General features: G+C 41.9%; 1 protein-coding gene across 1 annotated transcript; it reads right to left on the bottom strand.

The window, feature by feature from the left end:
* Positions 1-10,623: 10,623 nt before the first annotated feature.
* Positions 10,624-12,155, bottom strand: LOC145343703 (fibroblast growth factor-binding protein 1-like). The gene is made up of 2 exons (XM_080189915.1): positions 12,048-12,155; positions 10,624-11,930 (listed from the first exon to the last, which is right to left on the bottom strand). The coding sequence occupies exon 2, from the start codon at positions 11,879-11,881 to the stop codon at positions 11,198-11,200; it is 684 nt and encodes a 227-aa protein (XP_080046041.1). The 5' UTR covers positions 11,882-11,930; positions 12,048-12,155; the 3' UTR covers positions 10,624-11,197.
* Positions 12,156-14,677: the final 2,522 nt, after the last annotated feature.

The following is a 14,677-nucleotide window of genomic DNA, read 5'->3' as shown; positions in this document are numbered from 1 at the left end:
AATAATCTTCGGTATTTAGGTCCCAGCCTTGGCCACCTCGCATTTTGGAAAGTGGCAAATGTAACTCCACATTTACGAAAGGAGGAAGTGAGCTCATGGAGAACTATCAATATATTAGTCTGGCATTAATAATAAGAAAAATGCTTAGAATCTACAATAATGGATGTGAGAACAGGTAACTTTTAAAATAATACAAGGATTGGATAAAGTCAACATGGATTAATGAAATGAAATCGTGTTTAACAAGGCTGTTCAAGTATTTTGTGAACATAACCAGCAGGATAGATAAAAGGGAATTGGTGAATGTGGTATGTTTAGATTTTCAGAAAACATTTGATAAGTCCCACACAGGAGATTAGTAAACACAACTAAAGCACCAGGAATTGGGGGAAATATATTGCCATGGATTGAGAACTGGTTAAAGGATAGAAAATAAAGGTTAGGTATAAGTATGCTATTTTCAGCTTGGCAGGCTGTGCCTATTGGATCAGTGCTTGGATCCTGGCTATTCACAATCTACGTAAATGATTTGCATGCGGGACCAAATATAATATTTGCAAGTTTGCCTTTGACTCAAAGCTAGGTCGAAATGTGAGGTGTGAGGAAGATGCAAAGATACTTCAAGAGGATTTGGAGAAGCCAAGTGAGCAGAAATACATTTGGCAGATAGAATATAATGTGGAGAAATGTGAAATTACCCGTCTTGATAGAAAAAACAGAAATACAAAATATTTCTTTCATGATGAGAGGATGGAAACCATAAACTTAAAAGGAACTTGGGTGTTCTTGCTTATGAATCACTGAAATCCAATTTGCAGGCAGAGGAAGCAATTAAAATGACCTTTATTGCAAGAAATTGTTTAGAAAATCAGAATTAACATGGTTTTCTGAAAGGGAAATTTGTTTGAAAAGTTTATTAGAGTTTTTGAGGATGTAAGTAGCACGGTGGATAAAGGGAACTGATACATGTGGTGTATTTGGATTTACAAAAGGCATTCAATAAGATACCATATGAAAGATCATTACATAAGATAAGAGCTTGTGGTTTTTGAGTGATATACAATTAGCAATGACAGAGGATTGGCTATCTAGCAGGAAGGAGAATCAGGATACATGTGTTATTTTCAATTTGACAATTTATAATTAGTGGGATGATACAGGAATCAGTGCTGGGGCCTGAAGTCTTTAAGAACATAAGAACATAAGAAATAGGAGCAGGAGTAGGCCATCTAGCCCTTCGAGCCTGCCCCGCCATTCAATAAGATCATGGCTGATCTGTTGTGGCTCAGTTCCACTTTCCTGCCCTCTCCCCATAACCCTTAATCCCCTCTCTTATCAAGAACCCATCAACCCGCTTCTTAAAAATATTTAGCGAGGCAGCCTCCACCACTTCAACGGGCAGAGAATTCCAGAGATTCACCACCCTTTGAGTGAAGAAGTTCCTCCTCAACTCCGTTCTAAACCGCCTCCCCTTTATCTTGAGGCTGTGCCCCCTAGTCCTACTGTCTTTTTTGAGCGGGAAGAGTCTCTCCACCTCTATCCTATCCATCCCATTCATCATCTTATACGTCTCAATGAGATCTCCCCTCATTCTTCTAAACTCTAACGAGTACAAGCCTAGTTTATTCAGCCTCTCCTCATAGCTCAATCCCCTCAACTCCGGTATCAGCCTAGTAAACCTCCTCTGCACTCCCTCCAAGGCCAAAATATCCTTGCGCAGGTGCGGCGCCCAAAACTGCACACAGTACTCCAGCTGCGGCCTCACCAATGCCCTATACAGCTGCAGCAAGACCTCCCTACTTTTATATTCAATCCCCCTCGCTATGAAGGCCAGCATCCCATTCGCCTTCCTGACCACCACAAATAATGTGGATGAAGGGACAGAGATTATTGCAGCAAAATTTGCTCACAATGCTAAGATGAGTAGGAAAGAAGTCTGCGAGAAGGGCACAAAGAGTCTGCAAAGGGGTATAGGTAGTTTAACTGAGAGGGCAAAAATAGGGCAGATGGTGTATAATTTGGGAAAATGTGTGATTATCCACTTTGGTAGAAAGATAAAAAAAGAATGTTATTTAAACAGAGAGAGACTGCAGAATGCTGCAGCATGGATGGATCTGTGTCTTCTTATTCATGATTCACAAAGAGTTAGCATGAAAGTACTAGGAAGGCAAATGGAATGTGGATCATAATTGCAAGGGGAGGGGGTATAAAAGTAGGAAAGTCCTGTTACAACTGCACACAATATTACTGAGACCACACCCAGATCTCTGCTTGCGTTTTCCTCTCCCTATTTAAGGAGGGATTTTTGTATAATGGAGACCATTCAGGAAAGTTCACTATATTGATTCCTGTCATGATGGGTTGCCACATGAGGAAAGGTTGAGCCTAGATTCATTGGAGATTAGAAGTATACAATGTGATCTTATCAAAACAGAAAACATCCTGGGGGAGTTTGACAGGGTACATGCTGAGAGAATGTTTCCTCATGTTGGGAAATCTAGAATGAGGGAGCACAGTTTCAGAACAAGGGGTCTCAGAATTAAGATGGACGTACTGAGAAATATATTTCCACAGATAGTGATAAATATTTGGAGTCTCTACTTCAGCAAGCAGTGGCTGCTGAAGTGGCTTCCCATCTTCCATTATAAGGTGTTGGATACCATTTGGTTGGTCTTAGTGAAGTCTTTGTAGTCATAAGTACGTTAACTCCAAAGATGTGCAAGTTAGGTGATGTTATATTGCCCCTTAATGTCAGGGGGATTAGTGGGCAAACTACTTGGGTTGGGGGAGAGTGCCTGGGTGGGAATATTGTCAGTGCAAGCTTGATGAGCTTAATGGCTTCCTCCTGCACTGTAGGAATTCCATGATTCTATGAACTATATGTATTTATCAACTGCAAAAACTGTGTACATAGATACATACGGTAAAAGTCTCAAGCTAAGATCTATCTCTATGCTTACTTCTGAACACATCTCAGCCTAACACTAGACTTGACCCCAAGATGCAAGGCATGTGTTCCCTTACATCACTGTTCAGGAGTACCATACTCAGTGTCACATTAACCCTATGCGTGCCATCCCTCATATGATAGCACCCCCAAGTCTTTATCCAATGCATTTCAAGTTATTCTAGTTTACCAGATGCATTTACATTATTATTATTAACCCATCTCCTCCCTTCATGTCTCTGAATTCATGGATTTGGTTGGCTGGAAGCCTGACAACCTTCCCAATCTCATTTGTGGGAAGAGTGTAGGTTCTGTTGCTTCAGGTAAACGCTGTTAATTTAGAGGTTGTTCTGGCATCTGGCTTTCTTTTCATCCTCTTTTTGTATTCCTTGATATTGAATTACTCCTTGTCTGTTCAACAGTTTTGATGATTGGTGGCTGTTGTTCCATCCAATTTCTAGTTTTTTATAGTTTTATAGAATTCAGTATTCTGTAAACTGTGTGTGCCTTTATATGCTCTATTTGAGACCAGCGTTCTCCACTTACCTGACGAAGGGGCAAACACCAAAATCAAGTAGGTTTACTATCAAATAAACTTGTTGGACTTTAACCTGGTGTTGTGAGCCTTCTTACTGTGTCCTTCTGGGGTGCAGCCTCAACCTCATGAATGATCTCTGGGGCTTCTGTTCAGATGTTTGACCTTGCACAATTTGCTGTAGTGTCCAATTCTGTTACATTGAAAAATTGAGCTGAAATTACAGAGCATTGATTTCGCTTGCGGAAGCACTTTTCTCCACAGTGCTGGGATGGTCTTTCTGCTAGGGTATTGTTTCCCTTGACCTGGAATGTCCCTATTTCCATGATGCTTAACTAACCGGACTGTGGGATTTCCTTTGTGCCACAATTTACTTTCTCCTCTTGTGCACACCGACTTCTGATTATCTCACAATCTGCACAGCTTCCTCAGGGATTAGGTCTTCCTCTGCTTGCAACATGTCTAGGAGTGCGTTATCCGTTATTACTACAACTGTCCCATTCTGGGTAAGTTCAGAAATTAGATCTCCATATTTTCCTTCCAAACACATCTGTAATAAATGAGTTAAGAACATAAGAAATAGGAGTAGGAGTAGGCCATCCAGCCCCTCAAGCCTGCCCCGCCATTCAATAAGATCATGGCTGATCTGTCGTGTCTCAGTTCCACATTCCCGCCCTCTCCCCATAACCCTTAATCCCCTTGCCTATCAAAAACCCATCAACCCGCATCTTAAAAATATTTAGCGAGGCAGCCTCCACCACTTCAACGGGCAGAGAATTCCAGAGATTCACCACCCTTTGAGTGAAGAAGTTCCTCCTCAACTCTGTTCTAAACTGCCCCCCCCCCCTTTATCTTGGGCTGTGCCCTCTAGTCCTACTGTCCTTTCTGAGCAGGAAGAAACCTCTCTCCACCTCTATCCTATCCATCCCATTCATCATCTTATATGTCTCAGGTTGCCAGGTTCTCCTGGCTCTTGGACACAATTGTTAAATTTAACCCTTTCAAAGATTCTGTTACTTCTTAGGTTAAAATATACACCAAATAATTTTAGAACTTCTTCAAATTTTGCAAATGATTTGTTGATTCCTTGTCGAACAATAATGCTGTCCATCATCAAGCCTACTGAGTAAAGCAGGATGTTATCTAATTGAGCTTCTGCCTTTTTATCCAGACCTGAAGCAATTATGTATCTAAGGAATCTTCTTCTCCAAAGTCCCCAGTTACATGACTGATTTGGGCCCTGGATAAATTCAAGTTGATCTGGAAGAGTGGATTTCTGATCCATGGTTAAAAAATTTTAAAGTGTACATTCAGTTCTAAGATCTTGCTGACATTCAATTTGATGTCAATGTTTGTTTGAAGAAGTAGGGTTTACCTGTGCTTCCTAGTTTTGGCAAGCTTCCAATGCAATAGTACTCAATCTCAGCCTCAAAACAATTTTGAACTTGATCAACCAGCTGCAGACTTCTCTGTTTCAGTGCCAAGCTTTAAGGTCACAGAGTGTCAGCTCCAGGCCTTTGCTAATCTTTAAAGCTGATTTTTTCATCATGTTTGTTCAGAATTAATTGAGGCAGCTTACCATGACCTTCTTAAAGGAAATCAGGGATGGGCAATCTCAAGCAGTGCCCACATCACATGAATACAATTTTTAAATTAATTAATTTGGGGCTTTTTCAAAGAAGATTTGTGCTCAAAAGCCGACTTGGGAATCTTTTATTTTGACAAAGATTTTAACCAGCAGTTTTTCACCACTGGACTGTTTAAATGTTTCTTAAAATTTGCTTATCCTGGGATTTAAAACTTTTAGCACTTTCCTGCTAGGTCCACTGACTTCACACTCTAAGAATTGAAGCTGGACTTCCAAAAGGTTATATGGAGTCTTCTGTTGCATTGAGGAACTAATAAATTTCAGCCTTCAGCTTCCAAGCCCTTCTAAGGAGCTTTTCCCTGGTGATGTTCCTGTCTGTTTCTCACGGTTTTCTTCAGATCAGAATTGAAAATGTTCTTCATTTGTCTCTATTATACTATTTCTGTTTCTAGTAACTATGTTGCAGAATACAATCACAAATTATCTATGAAAATTGAAAGGAAGTTAATAAACTGGAATTTGCTTCATAAAAAGTTGAACAGCTTATTTTGTTATTGATATGCAAATTGGCCAATCACTTGCAGCTCGAGAAATATACTCAATGTGTTGTAAATTACCACAAATTGCTAAATGAATTGTGTTGCTCCACTATTAGATATGCAAAATCATGACCTTGCACTGAACCTTCCTTGAGCTTCATCCAGTTGCAGCATTTGAATATTAATTACCCATTGAATGTGCCACAGTGTTAAGTAATTAACAGTGTAAGTATCATTATAATAACATGATAATTGTTGATTATGGTCAAGCAATACATTGGCCCTCTCAGGAGTTGAGATGTGAATTATCTTTGGAGGTTTTAAAAATGTTAAATATGTAATTTTCTTTCTTACTTTTCCTTTCTGTCTCTCCGTGTTTCTCTCTCATGTGATCCAACATTTCTTTTCTGCTTTATTTCTTTATGTTCTTGTTCAGACTCTAATTTATCCTCCTCCTCAGTTTTTCTTTAATTCTCAATCCTTAAGTCTCATTGGGTAGGGAGATACACTACTTGTCCTCCTGTTCACCAAGGTCTTATGTATCCTAGTGCCCTCACTTCACTCTTATCAGCCCACACTTTCAGCAACTTTCAAAATAAAAATGCTTTGAGTTGATAAGTGCAGGAAAATGCCTGACCAACCAGGCATGTTGTAAGATGTCCTGCTCCAGCACTTTGTGGACTAATATATTTTAAGTAGTTTTTGAACAAAATATTGAAAAGCAAATAAAAGTTATATAACTGAAATCCTGAAGGAGTAGCATGGTGGCTCAGTGGTTAGCAGTGCTGCCTCACAGTGCCAGGGTTTAGTTCTGGCTTCGGTTGACTGTGTGGAGTTTACATGTTCTCTCTGTATCTGCGGTGTTTCCTCCCACAGTCCAAAGGTTTATGGGTTAAGTTAATTGGCTATGTCAATTGCCCCTTAGTGTCAGAGTAAACCTGGTAAATGCATGGGGTGACGGGGATAGGACCTGGATGGGATTGTTGTTGCTGCAGGTTCAATGGAATGAACGGCTTCTTTCTGCACTGCAGGGATTCTATGATTCTATGTGTATCTGTACTTATACCTGGGCGTCAGCAGCCTTTAGGTATCAGTTTGAAATAAGTACTTTATAATGTTGAGATTCATTAGTTGAGGTACAAGAATGTAAGTAAATTAAGTGACTATTTCTAATTTCTATTGGGAGGTGTGGCAACAATGAACTAAATAAGGAGCATGGTGTAAAATAGCCCTGATGTGGAGATGCTGGCATTGGACTGGGGTAAACACAGTAAGAAGTCTCACAACACCAGATTAAAGTCCAACAGGTTTATTTGGTAGCATAAGCCACTAGCTTACCAAATAAACCTGTTGGACTTTAACCTGGTGTTGTGAGACTTCTTACTGTAAAATAGCCCAGCAGTCTATCTGTGCCTGAATTGCAATCTTCCACAGTTCTAACTGCTCTACTGGTCCTTTCTACCTTGCATATACTCCAGGTTTCCTCTGTATCTACACTCACTCACTTTTGGCTACGTCAGTGGCACCATGATTGTTTCATCAGTTCTCTAGGCCCTGTGGCCACTTTTGTCCTATCTTGCTTGCTTCTAACCAAGCTAAACATGAGAAAGTGAGGAATGCAGAAAATACATGTGGACAAAAACTGAAAGAGAAAAGCTAGGAAGAGGAGAGTGAAGCTGAAAAGAAACTGCAGGGGAATAGGTAAACGCTGAAGGATTAGTGGCAGAGGGAGAAGCAGGAGAAACATGCAGACAAGGGCAAGAAAATTAAAGGAGAGAGAGACAGAAAATCAGAGGCAAACTAACTACAAAAACCCAGAAGTGAACTGAAAAGGAGAGCAAACCGAAAAAGAAGTCAAAGGGAAAGAAGTTTTATGTTTATTTAATTGTCACAAGTATGTTTACATTAACCCGCAATGCAGTTACTGTGAAAATCCCCTTGTCACCACACTCTGGCACCTGTTCGGGTACACCGAGGAAGATTTTAGCAATAAATTTAGAAAGAACATGAAGGCAGGAAAAGACTGTCTTCCACAACCGAGGATGTCCCAACACATTGTAAAATTAATGAAGTGGTTTTTAGTATCAGTTACAAAAAAGGGTAAAAGGGAATGGAAAGGGAGTGCTACAGAAACACAACACAGAGAAGGAGAAGCAAATGAATGGCAGACAAAGAGAAGAAATACAATTGTAACCATTAGTTACAGATGAGGAGAGTGATTATGCAGGTTGTTAAAAAGTAAACATGTTCAGAATTCCTGAATAGGATTGTTTCAAAATGCATTGTCACAATTGGTGCAAATGGGCTGCGGACAAAAGTATGTTTAAACATGCTGGAAAATAACATTTTTTCCACCAAAGCTTCATGATTTTTCTCCAGCCAAATTAGATGCAGCATCCTGAGTGTCCCCCACATTTGTCTAGCCTGAACTCAGAGGTGTGTGTGGACACCGACTGTGTGTGTCCATGCAGAGAAACTGACTATGAGAAACGTTACAAAATGAAGGTGGGAGTACAGGAAAGAGGAAACACGGAAAGTAATTTTCAATAAAACATGATAATCTATCTAAGTGCGGGAATAGATCTGTTCACAGAGCTGGGGATGGGAGTGGCGATGTAATGGGAGTCACTGCAGACAAGTTATTGGGATCGGATTGGCTTCTCAAGCGTGGGGTGAGCGATGTGCTGACAGAGTGAGAGCCACGAACCCGCCCACTTCAAGAGAGGCGCAACTTTAATAAATCAGTGGGAGGCACTGGCAGGTTGGAGGAATCACTTAATAACTATGGTTACAGCCAGTGAATCAGGGAGAGAGTGAAAGTTCATTAAACTGGACGTAGCCACAGGAAGCCACCCTAAACATTAAACGATACCTGACCGGCATTCCACTTAGATGCTGCTCTTTATCATTTTGTTGTTAGGTATAAAGTGAAATGTCATTAGTTTAATATTGATCATTATGTAGGCGGCACACTTTATTCATGTATTAGCACTTTAATGTAAATACGAAGAGCTTTCTACTGGGCATTGATGCAAAAATAGTGACGTAATTTCTACATTATTCGGGGAAAGTAATTTAAATCTGCATCACATTTAACTCCCAATACTAATCTATTCCATCGATCAGTGCTTATCTTTCTTTGTTCGAATAGCATCAAATACTAACTTAAAACGTTGTCCATAAAACAATTACTGCAGCCATAATGCTGACTGGTGTTCATTTAATTAATACGCAGAGGCCTCTTTTTGAAGAGCAAACTTGTTAATGTAGACAAATAGTGTAGCCATTTTATACGGAGAAAGATCCCCTACAGTGAGATGAATTATCAATCAGCTAAGGTGGAGTTGGCAAAGTTACGAATGTTAGACAAGATGTCAAGACTCTGGCAAACTCTTTTATTTGGAACAGTACAGTGTTTTTTTGCACCCATCTTAACAGGGTGCTGCACGGTGTCACAATGGTTAGCATTGCAGCCTCATAATGTCTGAGACCCAGGTTCAATTCCAGTGTGGAGTTTGCACATTTTCCCCCTGGCAGCATGGGTTTCCTCGAAGGTGCTCCGTTTCCTCCCACAGTCCAATGATGTGCAGGTTAGATTGATTGGCCATGATCAATGTGGAGAGTTGCAGGGATGGGGCGAGGAGTGGGTCCCTTTAAGGAGGGGAAATGCAGACTTGATGGGATGAATAACCTGCTCTGGACTGTAGGGATTCTATGGAACAGACATGCAAGGAGTTGATTGGTCGTATTCCCAGTACAGCACTGCCAGCTTCAATTATGTTGTTATTTTGTGGAGCATGGATCCACAATTGGACTTAGACGTGAGTATTACAACTGAACCAAACTGCTATTTACAGTCATCACTATTTTCCCAACGATGATTTTACCTGACATTCAATATTTGACCCTGATTGCCCATGTGTCACTAAAACTGTCTACTTTCACATTTTTTTATTCTTTAACGGGTTGTGGGCATAACTGGCCAGGTCAGCATTTTTACTGAACATCCATTATGGCCCAGTGGTGTAGGTGGAACAAGAGTGCAGTTGGGAAGGGAGTTCCAGGATTTTTGCCCAGTGATAGGGATATCATTCCAAGTTAGGGTGTTGACTGACTCGGGAAGGGAACTTACGATGGTGGTTTCCCCATTCATTTTCTGCTCTTGTCCTTCTGGGTAACAGAGATCATGAATTTGGAAGATGCTATTGAAGGAGCCTTATTTCTAACACCTTTTCACCCCTGCCTCAGTTCATCTGCTACTGCAACACTTCGTAACCGTGCCTTTGTAAACTTCAGTTTTTACTGTTCCAATGCTTCTGCCACTTTCTGCCCTCTTTAGGTCATTCAAAACTCCCCCATCCTTTAGTCGCACCAAGTCCTCCTCACCCATCATCCCTGTGCTTGATGACTTACTGGCTCTCCGTTAACTAAAAGGTCCCTTTTAAAATTCTCATGCTTGTTTTCAAATCCTTCAATGTTATTTCCCTCCCCAGCTCTATAATGTCCACCGGCTCTACAGCCCTGAGAGATAATTGCGTTACTCCCATTTTAGCCTTGAGCATCTCCAATCTTAATCCCTCCACCACTTTGCGTTTTACAAACCCATTGATAAATCACGGAACTTTAATATGATTGATCAGCTATACAAACAATATAGTCATTTATTCAGTAGCTGAGACTGTGAGTTCTGAAATCCCAACAAATAAATAAACTTAAGAGTACTTTTGTTATATCGTACTATAAGCACCATTAAAAATTAAATGCTGCCTGGATTCAGTATTTCGGGAATTTGTACAGTAAGAAGTCTCACAACACCAGTTAAAGTCCAACATGTGTATCTGGTATCGTGAGCTTTTGGTGCGCTGCTCCTTCATCAGGTAAGTGTCCCCACTCGCCTCACCACCCGAGTCCAACGCCAGCATCTCCACATCAGGAATGTGTATGAATGATGCTGCTATACATAAGTCTTAAGACAACCTGGTGTTCTGAAAAGACAACATAGCATCCGAGTAACAAAGTTTTTAAAAAAGTTTTTATTAACGGTTTTAGTTAAATATACCTGGTTTTATTTACAATAGGCTTGTGTTAATCTAGAAACTTGATCGTTCAAAGGTCAATAAAACAAGAGGCTGTGCTGTTAACAGAAGTAACATTTTTCTCGAAGTGGCATTGGACGAAGCAGGACATGACATTTAAAGATACACGGCAGAAATTGGCAGTATATGTGTACATCATCTGCATAGCTTTCCGGAAACTCCATTCATCCTCGTCTCAAACCAAATTAATATTATGGTCTGATTTGACAGCAATCTGGGTTTTGTAATTTCGTTGAGTGATTGGTTAGTCAAATCCTCAGCGTATTACATCATGTATAAGATTGTGCTGAATAGCTACATGCATTAAGTTTAAACGTGAGACCAGAACGCCTGTTAATAAATTAGGGGCACTTTGCGTTTTACAAACTCATTGATAAACCACGGAACTTTAATATAATTGATCAGCTATACAAACAATATAGTCCCATTCTTTAAGCAGTAAGTAAAATGGACAATTGTACATAAACACAACATTGCAGTACCCTTTTTGTCTTAGCCCTGCATTGCTGACAGCATGAACTTGCATAGAGACCCCCAGCTTTCGCTACAATACTCCGAAGCTATTTTATCAACATCTGGGGCGTCAGGGTCCACGGTGGAAAGCGGGGTGGGGGGTGACTTGGGTTGCTCCTTTCCCGGTGCTGCAGCGGTTAGTAGGTTGGATCCGGTCATTTTCAGGTTAGCTGCTCTGGTGCTTCTACATAAGCTGGATTTCAGCACTGCCGATGGTTCACCGCAGAGTGCCTTTTGCTTCTTCAGCGCCCGAGTGATTTGCTTCCAGTAATTTTTTGCATCCCGCGAGTATTTGGCGCAGGCTGATGGCTTTCCCGTGAATTCACACCAGTAATCATTCGATCCTTTTTTGCATTCAACACGCAGATTCCTGTCAGCGTCTTCCTCCCCACTCAGTGCCCACTTGCACTGTGCCCCGTCCTTGCTGGAAAATGATCCCTGCTTGGGGGATGACCCCTTCCCCCTCCGTTGCTTTTTCCCCTCGGTTCCCACGCTTGGGCTGGCCTCTTCCTTCCTTCGTTTGCCCCCGTCCTGATTTTGCCCTTGGTCCTGCCCTTTGCCTTTTCTCCTCCTCCTCTGCTTCTGCTCGTCACTTGCCTCCGCCAGGAGATACTGGGTGATGAAGAGGAGGAGCAGCAGCACAGCAACTCTCGAGAACTTCATAGTTGAACTTTACAACTGTCGGCTCTTGGAAGTGGTAACTGAACTGTAACTAAAGTGAGACAAAAACAAATCATTTCACTAAATTGCACGTACACACGCCGGACTCTTAAGTATCGGATTTACCAATTCAAAATAAAACCCCAAATCACGAATAGAGGGAACCTACCTCAGGAGGCTCTGCTGGGAGATGCTCTGAAAGGGAAAATGCAACCGTTAGTGGCGAAAGGCTGGGGTCCTGCCATTTATAAGTTACAGGCAACGCCTACGATGAACGGGGCGTCACTGTGAAACAATGCGGAGGATACCTGAGCTCTGCCTCATCACCACACCTTGCAAGGTTCACCCCGAGGAGCAGCTGCAAAGCGACAGCACCACGTTTCCCATTGACAGCGACAACCTGCGTTTTCAAAGCAGTACACTTAGGAGCTTCAGAGTAATTGGGGATACACAAAGCATAGCAAAATTATCGCATCGGCTGCTAATCCAATTTTTTTAGGTTGTCAACATAAATCAACACGTCTAAAAGTATTCACTGGGCAAAAGGTTTGGAGAAATAGCCGCTCTGCAAAGACAAGCGTTTTGGGATTTCTTCTCCACCCGGGATACTGGACAGAAATCGGAGGAGTGGGTAACTGGCTTATTCACCTCCGGCAGAAATTGAAAGTAATTCCATAACTTTATCCTTCAGTTCCATGCAATCTCCAGCCCGCAGTGTAACGGGATAGTTGCTCACAGCGTCAGATTTATTTCATAGAATGAACATTTTAAAGCTAATAAAACAGTGATAATGTAACATTAGGATTTTTAGGAGGGTCACAATGGTTTGAGAGCCCGTCGATACTTGTGGCGGCTCTTAGTAAAAGCACTTGGTGCCATTCTCCGACCTTTCCCTGTCGCCCTGCAAATATGTCATTTTAAGATAATGGCTCCACCACGCTCTCAAATTGTGTTTTCCAAATGCTAACCACTTGTGTAAGAATGTTTTTCCTCATATTGCCATTGCTTTTTTTGTCTATCACTTGAAATCAATGTGCTCAGATTCTCCATCTTTACACTAATAGGAACAGTTTCACCTTATTTACTCTGTCTACATCCTTCATACAGATACTGTAATGCAAGTGAGGTGCGGTACAGTGACCATCCTTAACAGAGATGTGTGTTTCCATCTCTATCAAGGACAGCCACCTCAGCACTTCACCCTACTGCAAGCCCACGGATAACCTCACGATACTCCACTTCTCCAGCTTCCACCCTAAACACGTTAAAGAAGCTATCCCCTAGGGACAAACCTTCCACATACACAGGATCTACTCAGTTGAGGAGGATCACAACAGATACCTCCAGGCACTGAAAGATGCCCTCATAAGAGCAGGATATGGCGTTCAACTCATCAATTGACAGTTCTGATGCGCCACAACGAAAAACCGCACCAATCCCTCAGAAGACAAATATGGGACACGGTGGACGGAGTACCCTTGGTCGTCCAGTGCTTCCCTGGAGTGGAGAAACTACGACATCTTCTCCAAAGCCTTCAACGTGTCATTGGTGAAGACAAATATCTCGCCAAGGCCATTCCCAAACCCCCACTTCTTGCCTTCAAACAACCGCACAACCTCAAACAGACCATTGTCTGCAGCAAACTACCCAGCCTTCAGGAGAACAGTGACCACAACACCACACAACCCTGCCACAGCAACCTTTGCAAGATGTGCTGGATCATCGACATGGATACCATCATCTCACATGAGAACACCATCCACCAGGTACACAGTACATACTCTTGCAATTCGGCCAACGTTGTCTACCTGATATGCTGCAGGAAAGGTTGTCCCAAGGCATGGTATATTGGGGAGACCATGCAGACGCTACGACAGTGGATGAATGAACACCCCTTGACAATCACCAGGCAAGACTGTTCTCTTCCTTTCGGGGAACACTTCTGCAGTCACGGGTGTTCGGTCTCTGATCTTTGGGTAAGTGTTCTCGAAGGTGGCCTTCATGACACATGAAAGCACAGAGTCGCTGAGCAGAGACTGTTAGCCAAGTTCTGCACACAAGGACAGCCTCAACCGGGATCTTGGGTTCATGTCACACTGTCTGTAACATCCATGATTTGCCTGGAGTAGCAAAATCTCACTAACTATCCTGTCTGGAGACCATACACATCTCTTTAATCTGTGCTTAACGGTCTCTCCACTCACATTGTCTGTACCTTTAGGACTTGATTATTTGTAAACACTCGCATTCGAATCATTATTTTGTAAATTGAGTTTGTGTCTTTATATGCCCTGTTTGTGAACAGAACTCCCACTCACCTGACGAAGAGGTAGCAAGTGCTCTGAAAGCTACTGGATTTTGCTACCAAATAAATTTGTTAGACTTTAACCTGGTGTTGTGAGACTTCTTACTGTGTTTACTGCAGCCCAAAGCCAGCATCTCCACATCATTACTTGCCCAATACCAGAGTTTAGGATATTTGTTCAAGGCTGGAGAGGAACTTGCAATATGAGGGGAAGGACCCAGTGATCATAATTCATGTAGGTACCAATGATAGATAGGACAAAGGAGGAGGTTCAGCACAGTCAGTGAGCAAGACACCAAATTAAGATGCAGAATAAGAACATAAGAACATAAGAAATAGGAGCAGGAGTAGGCCATCTCGCCCTTCAAGCCTGCCCCGCCATTCAATAAGATCATGGCTGATCTGTTGTGGCTCAGTTCCACTTTCCCGCCCTCTCCCCATAACCCTTAATCCCCTCTCTTATCAAGAACCCATCAACCCGCTTCTTAAAAATA

The sequence above is a fragment of the Carcharhinus amblyrhynchos genome, chromosome 1, assembly GCF_965287045.1.
Source record: "Carcharhinus amblyrhynchos chromosome 1, sCarAmb.v2.hapA, whole genome shotgun sequence".
NCBI classification, from domain to species: domain Eukaryota; kingdom Metazoa; phylum Chordata; class Chondrichthyes; order Carcharhiniformes; family Carcharhinidae; genus Carcharhinus; species Carcharhinus amblyrhynchos.
The sequence above is the reverse complement of the archived record's forward strand: the minus strand, read 5'-3'. Positions and strand labels throughout refer to the sequence as shown.

Bases quoted from the DNA above. Each gene is read 5' to 3' on its own strand.
- LOC145343703 (XM_080189915.1), bottom strand. From the start codon at position 11,881: ATGAAGTTCTCGAGAGTTGCTGTGCTGCTGCTCCTCCTCTTCATCACC.